At 39.3% G+C, this 18,482-nt stretch overlaps 1 protein-coding gene across 7 annotated transcripts in view; it reads right to left on the bottom strand.

The window, feature by feature from the left end:
* The window catches only part of DNM3 (dynamin 3), a 561,021-nt gene that overhangs the window by 332,322 nt on the left and 210,217 nt on the right, over positions 1–18,482 (bottom strand). For all 7 annotated transcript variants that reach the window (XM_029935046.1, XM_029935043.1, XM_029935044.1 and 4 more), the window contains exons 7-10: positions 17,320–17,462; positions 14,074–14,209; positions 11,748–11,815; positions 8,381–8,519 (exon numbers count right to left, since the gene is read on the bottom strand). In XM_029935046.1, the coding sequence (XP_029790906.1) occupies positions 8,381–8,519; positions 11,748–11,815; positions 14,074–14,209; positions 17,320–17,462 (486 nt within the window). The remainder of the gene's footprint in view (positions 1–8,380; positions 8,520–11,747; positions 11,816–14,073; positions 14,210–17,319; positions 17,463–18,482) is intronic.

Here is an 18,482-nt window from a genome sequence, read left to right as displayed (position 1 = left end):
ACCAGGGGGAACGGAGGAGGGAGAGAGAGAGTTGGGGAGAGGGATGCAAAACTTGAGAGACTATTGAATGCTGAAAATGAACTGAGAGTTGAAGGGGAAGGGGGAGGGGGGAAAAGAGGTGGTGGTGATGGTGGAGGGCACTTATGGGGAAGATCACTGAGTGTTGTATGGAAAACAATTTGACAATAAAATATTTAAAAATAAATAAATAAATACATGCATACATAAAAAAGAAAGCCCTATTTGAGCATGATGCTTTGCAACTATTTTCCTTCATCCTATAAACTCTCAGGGAAGGTAATCAAGTGGCTACTTCAGTCGAACTGATCATCACCTGCTCACATTAATGAGATATGATTCATTTATTCATTCAATTATTCATTCAGTAATTATTATGAATAATCTGGCTGTTTTAAGGTTGTGAATAGAGTGTTGAATAAACCAAATCCCTATTCCCATGGAGCCTATATTCTCAAAGTCCCTTTATTGTCCAACATCAAGAAAAACAAAAGATATACATAGTATAATTCACATGGTCATACGTGCCACAAAGAAAAACGAAGTTTGGTAAGTAGATGAAGAATTACGTGTGTGTGTGTGTGTGTGTGTGTGTGTGTGACTGTGTTTGAAGGGAGGCATGTACAACTGTAGGTAGGAAAGTCCAAGAAAGACTGGTTAAATGACATTTGAGGAGAGACTTGAAAAGAAGCAAGGGTGTAATCCGCACGAATATCTAGAGGCAAAGCATTTCCAACACAGAATGAAAAGAACAAAGGCCTTGCCATCACATCTTCTTAACATGTTGAACAAGGAGACCAGTGTAGCTGGAATGGACCAAGGGAGGCGGAAGTGGGAGGAGCTTAGAGATGAAAGGGGTAAGATCATGTAGGACCTTGAAAGCCATGCTAAGGACTTTAGATTCACTTAATTAGTTATGTGTATTCAGAGCGAGATATTGAGTCAGATAACATGCCACAAAATTCAGCATGTCTTCTCGCAGCACTTTTTAATGAAAACATTTTCCTTGTATTTCTAACAGCCAACTAAGGCATCTTTTCTATTTCCTTGCAAAGCTGCAAAGGTTTTGTTTTTTGTTTTTTGGTTTTTTTTTTTTGCTTTTTTCTGAGCAGGGTAAAAAAATCAATTAATTGGTATGATGGCAATCCAAGAATGTGGTTTCCCAAGAGGCCAATAAATGGCACAGTTGCTAAACTGTGGTTAAAAAAAACAAGATGTTCCTCTCAGTGCTTCCTGAAAAAAACTCAGGACCCTGCAATGGTGCACTGGAGAATTGGGGGTAAAGAAAAGCAGCTGAGAGCTAATACCCACCAGAAAAATCCTGAAATTGACACGTCCTTGGAGTGAAGCCAAACGGCTCATAAAGCTCTAATGTTCTTGTCTTGTCCTCTAGTGCCCCAGAGACAACAGTGAGAAAATACATGAGAACACTGCATTCCCCCAGGTTAAAAGTCTAGCTTTGTGTTTTGTTACTTGAAGACACATAAATCTCATGTTTTCCACTGATGTTTATTTATGTGGCTTAAGAAAAAATATTAAATATTTTACACATAAGACATTCAACATGAGAAATGTCATAAATGAAAATACTGTTTTAAGAATATATACATTCATAATACAACTAGAGTAACTACGCCTTTCAGAAGGCCTGGGGCAGACTTGCTTTACTCCTCCTATTCCAGTGAAAGTATTAATAGCTTCCTCTTGCAATCTCAAAAGAGTCCTATGTTGGATGATAAATAATATAATCACATTACCTATGGCTCATGTTCAAAGGGATCAAGTAATAAAGTCCAGGTACTTAAGTTTAATTAAGATTATTTTGCTTTGCAAAAGATTTTAATTAGACCAGTTTTAAAGTAAAAGAACTTGAAAGTAGACATGACAAGGGCAAACGTCAAGAACATCAAAATGAGAAATAAGGAAAAGAAAACCTGCTCAAATTTTATCATTCTAAAGAAATGACTAGGGCAGCCTGGTGGCTCAGTTGGTTAGGCATCCAACTTTAACTCAGGTCAAGATCTCATAGTTTGTTGGTTTGCACCCCCCATCAGGCTCTGTGCTGACAGCTCAGAGCCTGAAGCCTGCTTTGGATTCTGTGTCTCCCTTTCTCTCTCTGCCCCTCCCCTGCTTGTGCCTTGTCTCTCTCTTTCAAAAATAATAAATACCAAAAACTGTTTAAAAAAATAAAAATAAAATAAATGGCTAAAATATTCTTTTTAAGTACAGATTTCTTCTTGCCATTTGAAACTATGTGGACAGAACTAGAGGGTATTATGCTAAGCAAAATTAGTCAGAGGAAGACAAATATCGTATAACTTCACTCATATGAGGACTTTAAGACACAGAACAGATAAACACAAGGGAAGGGAAGCAAAGATGGTATGAAAACAGGGAGGAGGACAAAACCTAAGAGACTTAAATATGGAGAATAAACAAAGGGTAGCTGGAGAGGTTGTGGGAAGAGGGATGGGCTAAATGGGTAAGGGGCATTAAGGAATCTACTCTTGAAATCATTGTTGCACTATATGCTAACTAACTTGGATGTAAACTAAAAAAATAAAAAAATAAAATAAATAAATAAACTACAGATTTCTTTAGCATCAGGATAACTTTAGAATACCTAAAAACTTCTATAAGTTTATTTATTTATTTATTTATTTATTTATTTATTTATTTATTTATAGAGAGAGAGAGTGCATGTGTGTAATTGGAGAGAGGCAGAGAGAGGGAATCCCAAACAGGCTCCACGGTGTCAGTGCAGAGCCTGATGCAGGGCTTAATCTCATGACCATGAGATCATGACCTGAGCCAAAATCAACCTACTTACCAACTGAGCCACTCACGTGTCCCTAGAATATCTTATTCTTAATTTATAGAGTATTTATAGGGTGCCTCTTCTGTAGGGTTAGTCATTATGTTTGATGCCAAGAATAAGAAGATAAAGCATACCTCTTTTTATTGTATTATTATTTTTTAAGTTTATTTAATTATCCTAAGAGATAGAGATCAGGGGAGGGGCGGAGAGAGAATGAGAGAGAGAGAGAGAGAGAGAGAGAGAGAGAGAGAGAGAGAAAGAGCGAATCCCAAGCAGACTCTGCAGCAGAAGCATTGAGTCCTATGTGAAGCTCAAACTCAGGAACCATGAGATCATGACCTGAGGCAAAACCAAGAGTCATACACTTAACCAACTGAGCCACCCAGGCACCCTAACATAGCTCTTTTTTAAAGGGAGCCTAGAATCAACAGGAAGAAATTATGGATTATTTAGGTTGTTTACCTAGACAAATAAATTACAAACAGCTACAATACCATATCATAAATCCTTGATAGAAGTAAAGGTAGGGTGTCAAGTGAAGCACTGAAAAAGGAGCAAAAATGGAGATCAGGAGAGGACTCACAGAGGCCCTGAAGGAAGATTTTTTAGGAAAATGATGATGATTGAGCTGGATCATAAAAAATGAGAGGGGATAGAAGGTGAAGACAAGAGGACAAGGAGACATTCTAAACAAAGAGAATCACATGTGCAAATGGTAAAGGCATGAAAAACCTGTCAAAATGCTGAAGATCACTTAGAATGGCTGAAGCAAGCTCAAAGTGACAATGGATGTAGCTAAAGAAGGATTCAAAGATCAGATGTGAAACTAAAATCAACCATAAATTATTTGAACGTTATTCTCAAGATATGAGGAGTCATTGCATAATTTGGGGGGAACAGGCAAAATAGATGTATTATAGAACGGCTACTTTCATAGCAGTGGAAAGGATGAATTTGATAGTACCCAGAATGGAAGTGGAAAGACCAGTTAGGAGTCCTCTGGAGTAATTTAGTTTAAAAACCCTCTTCAGGGCCATAAGAAAGAAGAATGTAATGGAAGCAAACTGTGGAGTAGATGGTTTCAATAAAGAGACTTGCGCTGCAGCTATAGATTTGAGAATCAACATTTTAAGTGGTAGTTGAGCTATGGGAGAGATGCTCTGGCAGGGAGAACAGATAGTGCCAAGAGAAAAAAACCAGGAGCAAGCTCTGTGTGGCGATAGTGTTCAGTGGCAGGAAAAGTGGATAAACTCCTGAAGGAGATGGAAGAGGGATCATGAGAAAGATGGAAGAGAACCCATGAGAATGGGGTGTCAGCTTCAGAAAGAGGGTAGAATACAGCACCAGGAATAAGTATGCATTACATTTGGCAATCAGGCTTTAGGTTGACCTTTGCCATAAATACGCAATAGAGGGTAGCATGGAAGCCACAGTTTAGAGAGTTGTGGATTAACTGGAGATAAGAAAATAAAGATAGCAAGCATAAACTACTTTTTTTCCCAAAAAGGTTAGACATGAAGAAAAGGAGAATAAGGTAGTAAATATTGTTTTGTTATTGTTGTTATTACTTTTAACAATAAAAGATTATTCAGAGATTGTTTTTAATGTGATGAAGAAGTCATGATTTTAAGAAATAGAAGAATCAAAAGAGTAAGCTCCTTAAGAGGGCGAACAGGTAGGACCCCAGCCCTGGTCAGGGAATCCACTTCAAGAAAGACAGAGGGAAAGAGGGGCAGAGTTGGGAATACCAGTGAATTGGGGAAATTTATGTTCCAATTTATGACCCCTATTTTCTTTGTGAAATCATTTCTGAAAATAAGAATGAAATTGATGAGCAGAGTGGTTTGAGGGAGAGCAAAGGAGAGAGAGAGAACTGGAAAAGTAGGAGCTTGTGATAGAATATTAGGTATAAGGAAGAACTGTTTCCTCACTTCCTCCTCAATAGTACCCTTCATACCTCACTCATAAAGTAGAAACTTTCACCAACTTCTGCCCTCTTGAGGAAGTCCTATGGAAGAAGCTTCTATTATTTTCTCCAGTTCTCAGTAAAAAAAAAAAGGGGGGGATGGGGGAGAGACATGTTGATTGATACGATGGTGAGCACCTGCCATGCATCAGTCCTCAGCTCTCTGTTGGGTAGGGTGGGTACACTAAGTCACTGCTCACATGTGGCTCTCTGACTTTTACTGACTTACATTCCTGCAGATGTAAGGCAAGCCAAAACACTCTGGATTGCTTATGGGTGCACATCTAACTTTCTCCAACACTGCAGGCCTTATGGTTTACTATTGGAAGAGGAAGTAACAGGAGGATCCCACTTCAGCAGCAAGTCCCAGACACATTTTCCTATCTAGAGTTATCAGCAGCAAAGTGGAAACTATATTTCAATCCTCCTCTAAGCTTTTCTACTAATTTTCTAACTGACTTAAAACCTGAGGAGGTTAGGAGGGGTAAATCCTAGATTTAGAGTCTGAAATTTCTGGAGGGCCTCATGTTACAACATTTGTCAATGATGACAAGGACCAGAAGAGGTCATGGAAGTCTACGGCCATACCACCCTGAATGCGCCCGATCTCGTCAGAAGAGGTCATGGAAGTATGATGCTAGTGCAGAATGAATAAAGAGCCACTGGAGTCAAAGATCTCAAAAAAAGTAGCTGCTGGGTGTTAGACATCATCTTTACATGGATCTCTACCAAAATCATCCAAGTTGAAGGTGAATTTAGGATGAAGAGGGAAAATGTAAGGGAGGTTCTAAATATCTTGAAGAATACTAAGGAGTTACCAGACATGATGGTGACAGTGAATAGAAGGGAAATGTAGAACTTGTACCCCCGGGGCTTTAACCATAGACTTTTATAGTAAGTTGAAGGCATGATGTTTGGAAGCCACAAAAGGACAATCAGGCAGATGTCAACCCTGATCCAGGTCTTTAGATTCTTTGGGTTTGAGCCAATAAATAGTCTTCACTGAAAAGAGCTGCAGGGTAAGCGATAATCTCTGGGAGAAAACGAGGTTGTATTTAAGACAAAACCTACAATGGTTTGAGAAGACAGTAAAAATATACAACTACCATTGATCCAGAGAGTGTAATGGAAAGGGAGGTTCAAAGGGTAGAGAGCAAAGAATAAAAGCCAAAAAGTGTCCAGGAACAAGCTGTCTCTTCCCATGCCATCAAGACTGACTGTTGGTTTTCCTGCAAGTTGAATACAATGAGAAATGACTTAAAAAAAAAAAAAGATTCATACATCCCATAAATATACTACATAACTTAAAACATAAATTACGCACATGGGCCAATCTTCTGATGTAAGGCCAAAGCCTATTCTCTGCATATGGATCTGCTGATTGGAGTTATGTGTCTTCTGTCTTACATAAACCACATCCTTCATCTATGATTTCCAGTTTGGCTTTCTTTAAAGTGGAGGGAGAACCTGAATACACTTGTAAAATAATCTGGAAGCAGAGCCCATCTAGATTTTTATAACTGCCCCCACCTTCTTTCAGCATTGTCTGCCTACACCCAGCCAACAGTAAAACATTTATAGCTAATGTGTATCAAACCTTTCCAAAGCTGTGTTTATAGAAACACAACTCAAAGTCTTTTCTGTATTGGCTCAGTTCATTTACCCTTCATTTAAATTACATGATTAAAATGAGAAGTACAACTGACTAAACAGGCTTGAGGTCAAACAACACAATGGACCCTTGGAAAGAAGACAGTTTTACTGGTGGGAACAGGATCACGGGGGCAATCTAAAGTTGGGGGTGGGTGGCTGAGAGTGGCAATCATGTTAACAGAGAATGCAGCATCAGTTAGTTCAGTGTCACTTATAAGGTGGCCAGTCAGGAGAGCCCTAACTATACAGGTGGCAAGACTGACTGCATGCTGAAGTACAGGCAAGGACAAGAGGAATGTGTAGTGTTATCAATGGGCTTCGAGTTTTCAAATGGAGAGCTGGTATAAAGATTGGCTTTTTCCTTCTCCATGTGTATTCTCTCACCTTTCCTCAGTCCCTTAACTCGTATGGCTTTTCCCATTTTGGAGAAAAGGAAGATATTAAGGAACAATGTGGAAGAATATTAGGAGGTCTAGAGAAAAAGTCTGAAGGTCCAGAGCCACTTCTAGGCACCAAGCTATTCCCCGTTTTTCTCCTTTTCTTTTAGCATTGGCATCCGGGGATTTAGCTGCCCCTCCTCTTTCACCATTTACATCTTCCTTCATGTGAATTTTTCTTTCAGGTAACTGTAAACCAAATTCATATTCATCTATGTTCTCTGTCCCTCTCATCCCTTCTCTCTCTCTTCCCACTGGTTGTTCAGGGAGGTTACTCATAGTAACCATATAGAAAGGGAAGGAACTCTCTATATTTTGAAGAAATTATCATAAGTACCAGTGTTAACTGCCACGGAGCTAGGCCTGTCCTACCCTAAACATCATCACTAACTGGCTTATATTTTTCTAACACAGGGTGCCCCTTTCATGCTCCCATGGAATGGATGTAATCCAGAACAATTCCTCCACATTCCTCAGTGAGGAGTCCCCTGGGGGAAGGAGTGCCTCCCTCACCATTCTACATCATAGATTCAATAAGTATCACAAGGTAGAGAATGTTGGATGTTATTAAAATGGCCATTTATAGATTAGTCACCATTTACCAAGCACTTGCTATGGTTAATCAATGTGCAAAGTGCCCCATGGGTTTGAGGCATCATCTTGTTTCATTCTCATGGGGGTAGTAGTAGTATTATCATCACCCTCATTTCACAAAGAAATTAACAAGACTATAAGGGATTAAGTATGATACTCAAGGTCACATAGAAAGTAAGTAGCAGAGCCAGGATCTAAGTCTAGGCAACTGGACCTCAGAGCCTGGGGTCTTAATTACTACACCAAGTTGCTGCTTCCCAGAATATCCAGGTTCAAGTGGTATTCATTTAAAATTTAGAAGAATTTTTAATTGATATACACAATGTCAATGATTACCTTCCCTAACATTACCCCTATCCACATACCATAAGAAAAATTACAACATTCACCTAATTATTCTAGAGTGATGTTTACCTGTTTAAGACAGTGAAGAAAAAATTAGCTGACTTAAATATGCTGTTCCTGGTTTTAGCAACCCTGTTGGGCATGGAGTGATTGAAGACAATATCGCTGCCAGTCTATCATGAAAGCAATTCCCACTCAGTATTTTTCACAGTCCTTCCTCTTGGACAAACACAATAAAGTGAAGGTCAGGGAAAGAGAGGCACGCAGCAGGGTAGGAAAGATGGGTAAACCAAATAGTTACTTGGAAAGTTAAATAATTCAGGGCACCTGGGTGGCTCAGTAAGTTGAGCGTCTGACCTCAGCTCAGGTCATGATCTCACCGTTTGTGGGTTCCAGCCCCACATCGGGCTCTGTGCTAACAGCTTGGAGCCTGGAGCTGCTTCGGATTCTGTGTCTCCTTCTCTCTCTGCCCCTCCCCTCCTCTCTCTCTCTCTCAAAAATAAATAAACTTTAAAAAAATTTTTTTTAAGTTAAATAATTCAAACTTACTTTTTTGGTACATTTCTTGACAGTGTTGATTAATTCTTGTATTACCAGATCTACACTCTTCAAGGAAGGTCCTTTCAGCTTTACAATTTGTTTTTTGACTATTGCTTCAAATGCCATGTCTGGAGTAAACAACCCTGTCCTGAATGTAAGGAAGAAAGCAGCACATTAGATTTTCTAAATTGAGTAATATCCAATACTTTTTTGAAAAATGTTTCAAGTGACATGCCATCTAAAGCAAGCATGTAAGTTTAAAAGTTACATAGTGATTATTCTATCTATGATATCATTTAAAATAATATTTTCAATACTATAATTCCTTAATAAATTCCAATCTATAAATGACTAGCATTACCTAAAAACAGTTTCCAAAATGTTTTCATGGACTGTAAGAATACGACTTTTAACTAACACTTAACTGTAATTTGTCTCATCTCACAGTTTCACAACAATAAAAAGCAATGCTACAATAAAAATGGTCCTAAATTTACATTTCTATTTCTAAAGTATTCCAAAAGCAACCCTCTCTTATCCTTCATAGAGCAGAAAATAATCCTCACTCTGGGAACACTGAAATAGCATTCCTGACTATGCAATCTATTCTGTCCAGGAGCACTGTAGTATAGTGAGCTCAGTGGTTCCCAGTCGGAGGTCCTGGCGCGCTAGAGGAAGAGGAAGACAGTTAAGTGAACCAGTTTGGGACACAGAATGCCTAAATCGTGAATTTACAAAAATAACAAATGATAATCAAAATAACAAGTATCTTTTCACTTAGCCAGAATTAATTCAAATTGGTGTCATAGCAATGTTTTTCTCATGCTCTTCTCATTTCTTTGATTAACGTCTCCTTCACCACTCAGTTCTGTGGTACCTCTTTTGGGAAATTGAACACTTCCCTTAGTGCAGCTTTATTTTGCCTCTTCTAACCATTTACACCTTATGTTCACCTCTGTTTCTAACTGTAGTGATCATTCTATATAGTAACTTGAAATCTCTTCATGTTGGACACAGAATAAAATCCACACTGTTTGGTCTAATATTAAACATTTCCCTCATCTGACCCTAACCTTCCTTGCAGTTATTTGCCTCCTCCCTTTCATGCACCCTCTATTTCAGCCAAACCCAACCATTTGCCTTTCCACAAACATTCTCATACTAGTGTTTCCTGTCTTTGCCTTCGTCCATGATGTTCATTTCACCCTCCACAATTTCAGCCTGTACAAATCCCACCTGTGCTTCAAAGCCCAGATCAAAAGCAACCACTTCCTACAGCTCGCCTTCTCTGGTCCTGCCACTGACAAGGCCTTCCTTCTCTAAACCCCAACGTCCTATTTGGCGCTGCAGTGGTCTGAGCATGCACCGTCCATTACTACTCTGGTAGGCAGGGCATTAATGCATTTATCTTTGTTTGCCCCACAATGACTGTCTTCCTCCCTTGCTCATCATCAGCACACAGCACTTGTAGAACTAAGAAGGACCCAGAGGTCTGCCATGGACAAAGATGGCTTCTATTTTTCAAATACCTAACAGAATCAACTGGAAAAAAAACCCTGTCAAATAGAGTGTATTTAAGAACCTAAATAATCATGCCATCAGTAAGTCTTATTCTCAGGATACTGTGCACTTCTTATCATCCTACAGGCAAATTAACTCCAGAATAATAACAACAAATCTCTCCTTTTGGTATGTATGTAAATCGGAAATCTTCAGAAAGGAATAACTGAGCTCTTGCAGTTACATTCAACAGAAATGTATCTGGCAAGGAGTTTGGGGGGGTTTTGTTTTGTTTTATTTATTTTGAAAGAGAGAGAGCATGTGCATGCACATGGGGGAGGCGGGAAGACAGACAGAGACAGAGAGAGAGATTGTCCCAAGCATGCTCCATGCTGAAAGTGCAGAGCCCAAGACAGAATTCAGTCTCACTACTGAGATTATGCGTGCTCTGAGCCAAAACCAAGAGCAGGACACTTAACCAACTGAGCCACCAGGAGCCCCTAGTAAGGAGTTTTAAAAGCCAAGTAAAAGTACTATATCTTACTTTTACAGTAAAGTAAGTAAACATAAAAATACTTCATGTATGATTTGGTTTCACTGCACCTATCAGATTGACACTTTCAGACACCAGCTCTGCCCAGCTCAAGAGTAAGACATAGTTTCTATACCAAATGTATTCTAGATTTGAAGGAAACAGAATAGAATTAATAGGGAACTTAGAAATCCTGTTGATAGTAACAGAATAATACTGGATTTGGTTATAGAATGTTTTTCCCTTTTACTTTGTGAATATAGATTTACTCATCCTATTTGCAACTTTTAGAGCAGACTGTCTGAATTTTAAAACGATAAATAATTCAAATGTTGGAACTCTTTTACATGTATACTCAGCGTCAAGTTTTTCTGTCTCGGGCTCTGTTCCCAAAATAGTGTCAACTCAGCCCTGGGGCAGAGGCTGAGATACAGCTGCCAATGGACAGGGGACACCTGCTTCATAAGAGATAATCTATGAAGTAGGCAACCTAAGTTCAATACCTTAAATTCAGGACATTTAATTTATGTGCCATTAAATTTTGTTTATCCTTCTGTACATGAACTCAAGAAATGTGTGTTTTAAATTTCTTTAAAGAAAGAAAGTGAGAATAATCCCATTTTATACAAGGGACAATTCCACCCCAGGTACAAGCTGCACTCCCAGCCACACACCCCACCATGCTCCTGTCTACATCGCCGGCTCCAGTCAAAACGCTGGCCCCTGCTCCACGAGTCCATGCTGTGCTTTCCTGCCTCTGTGTCTTTGCTCACACTATTCCTTACACTTTCAGTACTTTCTTTTATCCTCCTGCCTCTCAGGTTTTACACACACAGGTGCATACACGCATGCACACACGCGTGTAAACACACAGTACACCGTTGCCTGTTGAAATCACTCTTGTTCTCTAAACAGGCAAGGGTCAACTCAGAAGTCACCACCCTTCATTAATCTTTCGCAGTCTTACTCCACGGCTCCAGCCGAAACGTCTCTGTCCTGTCTCTGTGTAAGTAATGATTACTTATGGGCAGGTCAGGCCTCCTTCCCCAGCACGCCAGGCTCTCGAGAACAAGATCATGCTCATTGGTAAAATCCCTAGTTGTGTAGAGCACAGTGCTGTGAGTGCAGAAAGTGTTCCTGCTTTTTTAACTGAAAAGTCTTTTTTGGGAGTGTGACAATACAGGAAATTAGCACGAAACTCAAACTAGAGTGTCCTATTTCTTACTCCCACCTCTGTATTCTATTCTGCTCAGATGATGAAAAGGCTAATTCACTAGCCATTTATAAACATTAATTTTCTCTTAGTAGCTTGAGCTGAAGACAAGGAAAATGTGAATCACTTGCCTGATACCATGTATATTTTTGATTGCGTAGCTTATTTCTCTTCGTAATTCTTTCTCATTGAACTCCATCTGCAGAAGCAAAACGAGCCCCAATTAAAACACTTAATTCCTTTGAATAATAATATTGTTGAATATTAAAATATGAGAATAACTTGATTTAGTTATTAATAAATGGATACTATGCCTTTCCTAACCTAAATCCAGATGGTCAAAACATCTGTTTATATAAAGTTCAAGGCAACATAAAACATTGGGGATTTCTGGGAGTTTTAGTGCAGTGGATTTTAACTCTATTAAAGATAGGAGTACTACGCATAAAGGATGCCTTCTGGCATAAATCTGGCCATTCATTTGAAATACACAATTCTTCATTCTTTTGCTGAATGCAGTAAATGTATTCACAGACAAATGCATAAATAAGTGTCACCTGACATGCAACAGCAGTCCAGCTGTGCTGAGATTAACAATGGCAGTCTTTTCTCCCTGGCCATTTTAACCACCTGCATTCAAGGCCGCTTTACAAGAGGAAATTAATAATATTTTACCAATCCAATGCGGGACAGATTGCTGCATAAAAATTTCCCAGAAGTTTTAGGTACTTCAAGTTAACTTGGAATTAGGATTAAAGTGTCATGGAGCTTAGACCTAAAAGGGATATCAGAGCACATTTGGTTCAGCCTTTTACTTCTGAGATTTGGCCCCTCCAGCCTGTCCATCCATTTCCCCCCTCACACTTTACACCATAGAACGATAAATTGCTTTAGTTCCCTACCCACACCCTGGGGCCCACAGCTCAGCTTTTACCTCCCTTTCTGGCTAGAACAATTCCAGCCCCCAACCTTCTCCTCCTTCACTAGCTGCTCATCCTTCTAAACTCAGCTCAGAAGCCAGGCTTCCTCTGCCTGAGATTCAGGTCCGTAGGCTGTGTTTCCATAGCACCTTGTGCTGAAGTTTATCACTTTACTTAGCACATGTTAATGAAACTCTCTACTTACCCGTTTGCCTCCCACAGCAAGACATAAGCACCCTCCTCTGTTTGTGAAGCAAGTAGCATAGTCTCTAAAACTACTTAGCTGCCTGTTGGACAATCCAAACTAAACATATCCAAGATAAAAGTCTTGGTTCGTACCTCTACACACACTCAGCTTTTGTTCAGTTTCCCTCATCTGATGGGCACTGACATTTGCTGTTGTGCAATCCAAAACCTTAGAAGCCATCTTCAATCTTCTCTCTCTTGCATCCCGCATATCAGTCCAAGCCCTACTGACCCTACCTCCAAAATCACAAATCCATCCACTTCTCCCCATCCTCTCTTCTGGAGCATTTTTACTATGAAGCTAAGAAGATTTAGTTTCAGGGCTTCTCTCTTGCATAAGTGCCTTCCAAGACCCTGTGGCCATGTGTTTTATAATTTTGTATTCTTCTTCTTCAACACCCCCCCAAAATTGTATAAACGTTAGGCCCCACAGAAAGTGGGTTCACTCCTGCTCTGGCCCTACTGGTGAACTTAACCTTATCTGTCTCCCTGAATCAACTTTTGTCCCTTTACAATCCAGCCTGCAAAGCATTCTTTTAAAATCATCAACCAAATCAGGTCACACCTTTTCTTAAAATTCTCCCCTAATTTCTCATTGTTAAATGTAAACTCCTCACTCAACCTGGAAGGCCCTCCATAAACTGGGCACTTCCTTCCTCTGAATCCATGGCATAGCCTACTCCCCTTCATCAGTTCTATTCATTTATTCCTTATCCACTGTACACAGGCTGGCTGTAGGGCATCATCCTTGGCTGCCTGCCTTGAATGACCCTCTTCCCTGAAATCCTTACAGCTGACCTCTTCGTGCCATTCTAGTCATGCTTTCAATGTCCCCTACTCAGAGAGACCTTGCCTGAAACATCCCATCAAAAGTTGCTCTAACGATGTTACGTAACAACACTTGATGTTTTCTTACTTTGCCTATTTGTAAAATTTTCTGCCTCTCCCCACCAGACAGTGGCCCTGTCTTGATCACTGACACTGAGAATTTTGGCACAGAATAGGTGATCAAGAAATATATTTAAATTAATTAGGTAACAAATAAACATCATCGGAATTAAATTAGTACTTGTTGAAATAATTTTAAATGTTGCTGGATCCCATAAATAAAACCAGAACCATCAGTAAGAAAATATTTCTCTTAAATTTCATCACCTGAGTATGGAGATTTTTGTTCAAAGAACTATCTTATTCCCATATCACTCACATAACATTTTATGAGCAGTTGCGTAGAATATAACATGGAAATGAAATGAAGTGAAAGGGAAAAAAAATAACATTTGGTACAAACCTTTACTATCTCAAAGGGAAAGCGTTCATGGAAAATACGGTTAATTTTTGCCCCTCCTGAGAGCTCCAGCGTGTCTACTTGATCCCCTGACCCTTCAATTCTCTTCTCAAAGTCCACAGCAAATTGCTGAACCATCCTATAATTGTAAAAGAGAAATAAATTCAAGATAAAGTCATAAGGCTTTACATTTCTCATTTTCATTGGCCGTGGTTAGCCCTTAGAGCCCTTTCCCAAGTGTTCTTAGTGGCACCTACTGGCAGAGTGATCATTGCACTCAAAACTGTAACTCTATGAAATACACGGTATCAAGATTTACTTTAGGCATTTCATTAAAATATGTATCTTAAATATCTATGTCATTGGATGCATTCTGTCCAATCAGCTGAAATCATAACATAGTATTTAAAATACTTAAAATAAGAATTTAAGTCAAACAATAAAACTTTGCATAGAATAGTCAAAATGAACCTTGGTTCCTTTGACATCACACTTGCCTAGTGTTTTAAGTGCTCCAGCTGAACCCCCTCCTTACTCTGTGAGCTATTCTCTTCCCTGCCCCCAGGGTCACAGACCTCACCATGCCAGAACAATGCAAATTGCTGGCCCCCTCAACCCCACCTCTACAACTAGCTCTAGCCTTGGTTTTCCATGATTCCCCACATTTTAGTAATTAAAGTAAAACTCCTTAACTTGTCACCCGGCATTCTCCCTGGTCTGGCCCTGGAGACTCCACCTCTCCCTGCTAGTCTACATTCACCTCTAAGCCAACCATAAAGAAGCAATTTGCAGTTCGCTACAAGTACGGTGTCCTTGTGCTTTTACACCTGCTTTCCTTTCAGCTCAGAGTATCATTTTCTCTGCTGCTTGCTTCCTTGCCTGGCTTATTGCTTTCGGTCCTTCAAGACTCAGGTCAAGCATTAGTTTTTTCAGGAAACCCTCCATGACCCTATGCACCACCCCTCCTCGCAGTCGGATGAAGGGTCTCCCTTCTGTTTCCTCAGATTATTTTCAGCAAAGTGCTTAGCAGAGTACATCACCATTGTTCACCTATCAGTCTCTCCCCTAAGGGCAAGGACCCTGCATTTTATTTATCTCCCCTTTTCCAATTATATGAGAGATACTCAATAACTTCAGAGAAGGAATGAATTACCTTAGGTGGTTGGTAAAAAAAAAAAAAAAGAAAAAAAAAGAAAAGAAAAGAAATATAGGGAGAAAATAACCACTTGTATTTGTGATTACTAAATTTAGAAACTAATTTGGACATACTAGTACTACTTTCAAATTTAAAATTCAATAGGAAAAATTCAAACCATCTGAAACTTGTACTTTTTATTCTCTTTTATCAAAATCATGGATGAATTAAAACTGCAAATTATTCAGGCCAAAAAATTCAGAATATAATTTGACATAACTATGTTTACACATATGCCAATGTTAACTAATTTTTAACCACCTGAGAAGGTATATACATGAAACATGTACTTAAACCTTGGAAATTTTAGAAAATTTACCTCCAGCCACTCCTTTCCTCATACCCTACACTCCAACCCCCTGGCCCACTAAAACAAACCGTACCCAAGTTCAAACTATTCTCTTGTCCTTCTCCTCTACCTGACAAACTCTTCCCACACATCAGCGTCTCATTAAAGTATCTTGTTCTCTGTGAACTCACAACCTTCCTCACCTGTACCTGCTTCCTCATCTGGGCTCCCTTAACATTTTATACTTACAAGAAACATAGGATTTCAGATTTTAACACAGTTAGTTGCTTATATATTTGTTTCCCTTATTCTACTGTGGTCTTTTCTTGAGGGCAAAAGTCTTTCCAGTAGATATCAGAGAACCAAACTCCAAGTCAAATACAAAGAGATGAGAGGAAAGCCAGAAAAGAGAAAGGCAGAAAAGGGAGAAGGAAAAGGAAAAGAGAGAGAGAGAGAGAGAGAGAGAGAGAGAGAGAGAGAGGGAGAGAGAGAGAGGAAGAAACTGATCAGCTCCCTACAAGAAAAGAATCTAGATGGGGAAAATTCTATAATCTGAGTCCAATGGAGTCACTCACAGAGACAAGATGAGCATTTGAAAGGAGAAAAGTTTCAGTTGGATATTAAGATAATGACCTAGGGCATATGCATAAATAGCTTTCTTTTCTCTGTAACTTGAAGAGTTTTTTTAGGAGCTTAACCAAAGCTAGGAATAAAAAAAAGATAAACTAGGAAAAAGTTGAATCCACTCTTTCCTCTGTATATCCTATAATATTTTTAAGTAGGGAAACATAGAATGTTGCACTAAAATTTTACTTAAATAATGTAAGCATTTAGAAGTATCTCTGCAAAGATAGGAAGTATGTCATGGATTTTAAACACCAAATGAAGAGTATCTTGATTGCAAGGCTGCACAGGAAGAAAGGGGCCATAAGAGGGGGCAAGCACTATCTTTGTAAATGGACTTAGTATGTTCTGGAATATCAGCTGGGCAAGAAGTCTGCTCAAGAGGAAGCTGATGTAAGTTGCAGCACAGGAATAAAAGGGCAGGTGAGGCTCGGAAGGGCCAAAAAAGAGAATAAAGATAAAAGACTCAAGGAGCTGGCAGTTCTCTAACAACTCTGCTGCACCACCCGAGACCTCTCAGGGATAAACGCAGTAACCCAAGGGTAAGATGGGAAGACCATGAAAGAGTTAAAAGATACTTGGCAGTTTTCACATTTGTATTTTTAAACAGCTACATTAAAATCATTATGAAAAAGGAAAAAGAAATCTAAATGTGGCCTTATTGTCCATATTTTATTATTAAAGCCTTTGTTCCCATGCCACTGAAAAATGCACACATATAAATCACATGAAATGACTGAAATAATACAAAGATAATAAGTATAAGTGACATCAGTAGAAACAGTTGTACAATACAAATGACATTTTCAACAAGACCTTTGTCCACTTCTAAAGACTAAGAGCAAAAATCCTGCTGAGTTATCACTACTGGCTTTACTCATTTATGGAATCCAATTATAAAAGCACAATGAATTTGGTCATGGGAATGAACAATTGGTTAAATTTATAGTAAGAGAATAAGATCAACAATTATTCCTCAAGAACACATAAAGACTCAAGGCCCATTTATAACATACACAAAGTGTCATATACTTGCTTCTTCTGTTAAACCTAGAAAAGAGTGTGACAAATAGACTGGGGCAAAAGCAAACTAAGGAAATTAGTTTCAAATGCTGAACGAGGGAAGGGAAAGGTGACTCACTGCAACAGTGCTTTGGTCTTCCTGGTGGGGTCTTCTGGCTTGAAGTTTTTGTAGGCTTCCACTTCATGTTCAATGGAGAGCAACTGTCCCTGTAGTTTGTTCCTGAAGTTTGGTAGGGTATCTCGAATGTGGTTGGTAAGTTGCTAAATAAAACAAAAACAAAATCATACAGATATAACATATTTAAGATTAACTCATGAGATAGAAATTGAACTTTACTGTTTTCCTAATCATTCAAAACTTAGAAATCATATACATATACACATTTGAGACTATCTATGTAGGTAAATAATGAGAAAAAGCTCCAGTTCTCTCCTCCATAGCTTTATGGACATGCTCAAAATCCTTTCAATTGGAGTTACTCACTTGAGCTACTGCTTTATTCCTGAAAACACCCTGCTAAAATGCACATAACAGTAATAATGAGGCTGCCTAATAACACTTTGCATTAACTGATTTATCAGATTACCTGTACTGTAGAAAGGAAGCAAGTTAGAATGTGGTTAGAAATGAAGGAATTGGAGACTTCTAGGTGCTGCTGGGTGTTTTCAGGACCAAACTGGTGAAACTCGTAAGCACCTGTCAGCTATTAACTTCTCCACTCTGCAGCTCAGACGGGTGTTTCCTCTTGCCCTGCCTCTAGCGCCAGTCCAGAGGTAGGTGTTCAGTGGCTTATGCCTTCAGCAGTTTGCATATGAAAGCTCCATGACTAGCACAGGAAAGCTCTCTCTCTGCTTGCTGGTATCTCTACCTAACCATCCACCTGGTGTTGCCGCTGAGATCATCTGCTGGCACCTCCCACTCAGCAGGGTGAAACATTCTCAGAGATACTGTCTATGAGCACATGATTAATTAAGAAAAAGATTAATTAGGGAAAAATTAATTAAGAAAAAAAGGGGTGCCTGAGTGGCTAGGTCGGGTAAGCATCCAACTCTTGATTTTGGCCCAGGTCATTATCTCATGGTCATGAGATTGAGCCCCACTGGGGCTCTGCTCTGGGTGTGGAGCCTGCTTAAGATTCCCCCCCTTCCTTTCCCTCTCCCCCACCCCCACTCATGTGCACCCACATTCACTCACTCTCTCTCTCTCAAAAAAAAAAAGGTGGGATATAAACCCAGATTGGTTAGTTCCCTGCCTTATGTTTTTTCCATTACAATGCAGTT

Source organism: Suricata suricatta, chromosome 3 (genome assembly GCF_006229205.1).
Source record: "Suricata suricatta isolate VVHF042 chromosome 3, meerkat_22Aug2017_6uvM2_HiC, whole genome shotgun sequence".
Lineage (NCBI taxonomy): Eukaryota > Metazoa > Chordata > Mammalia > Carnivora > Herpestidae > Suricata > Suricata suricatta.
The sequence above is the reverse complement of the archived record's forward strand: the minus strand, read 5'-3'. Positions and strand labels throughout refer to the sequence as shown.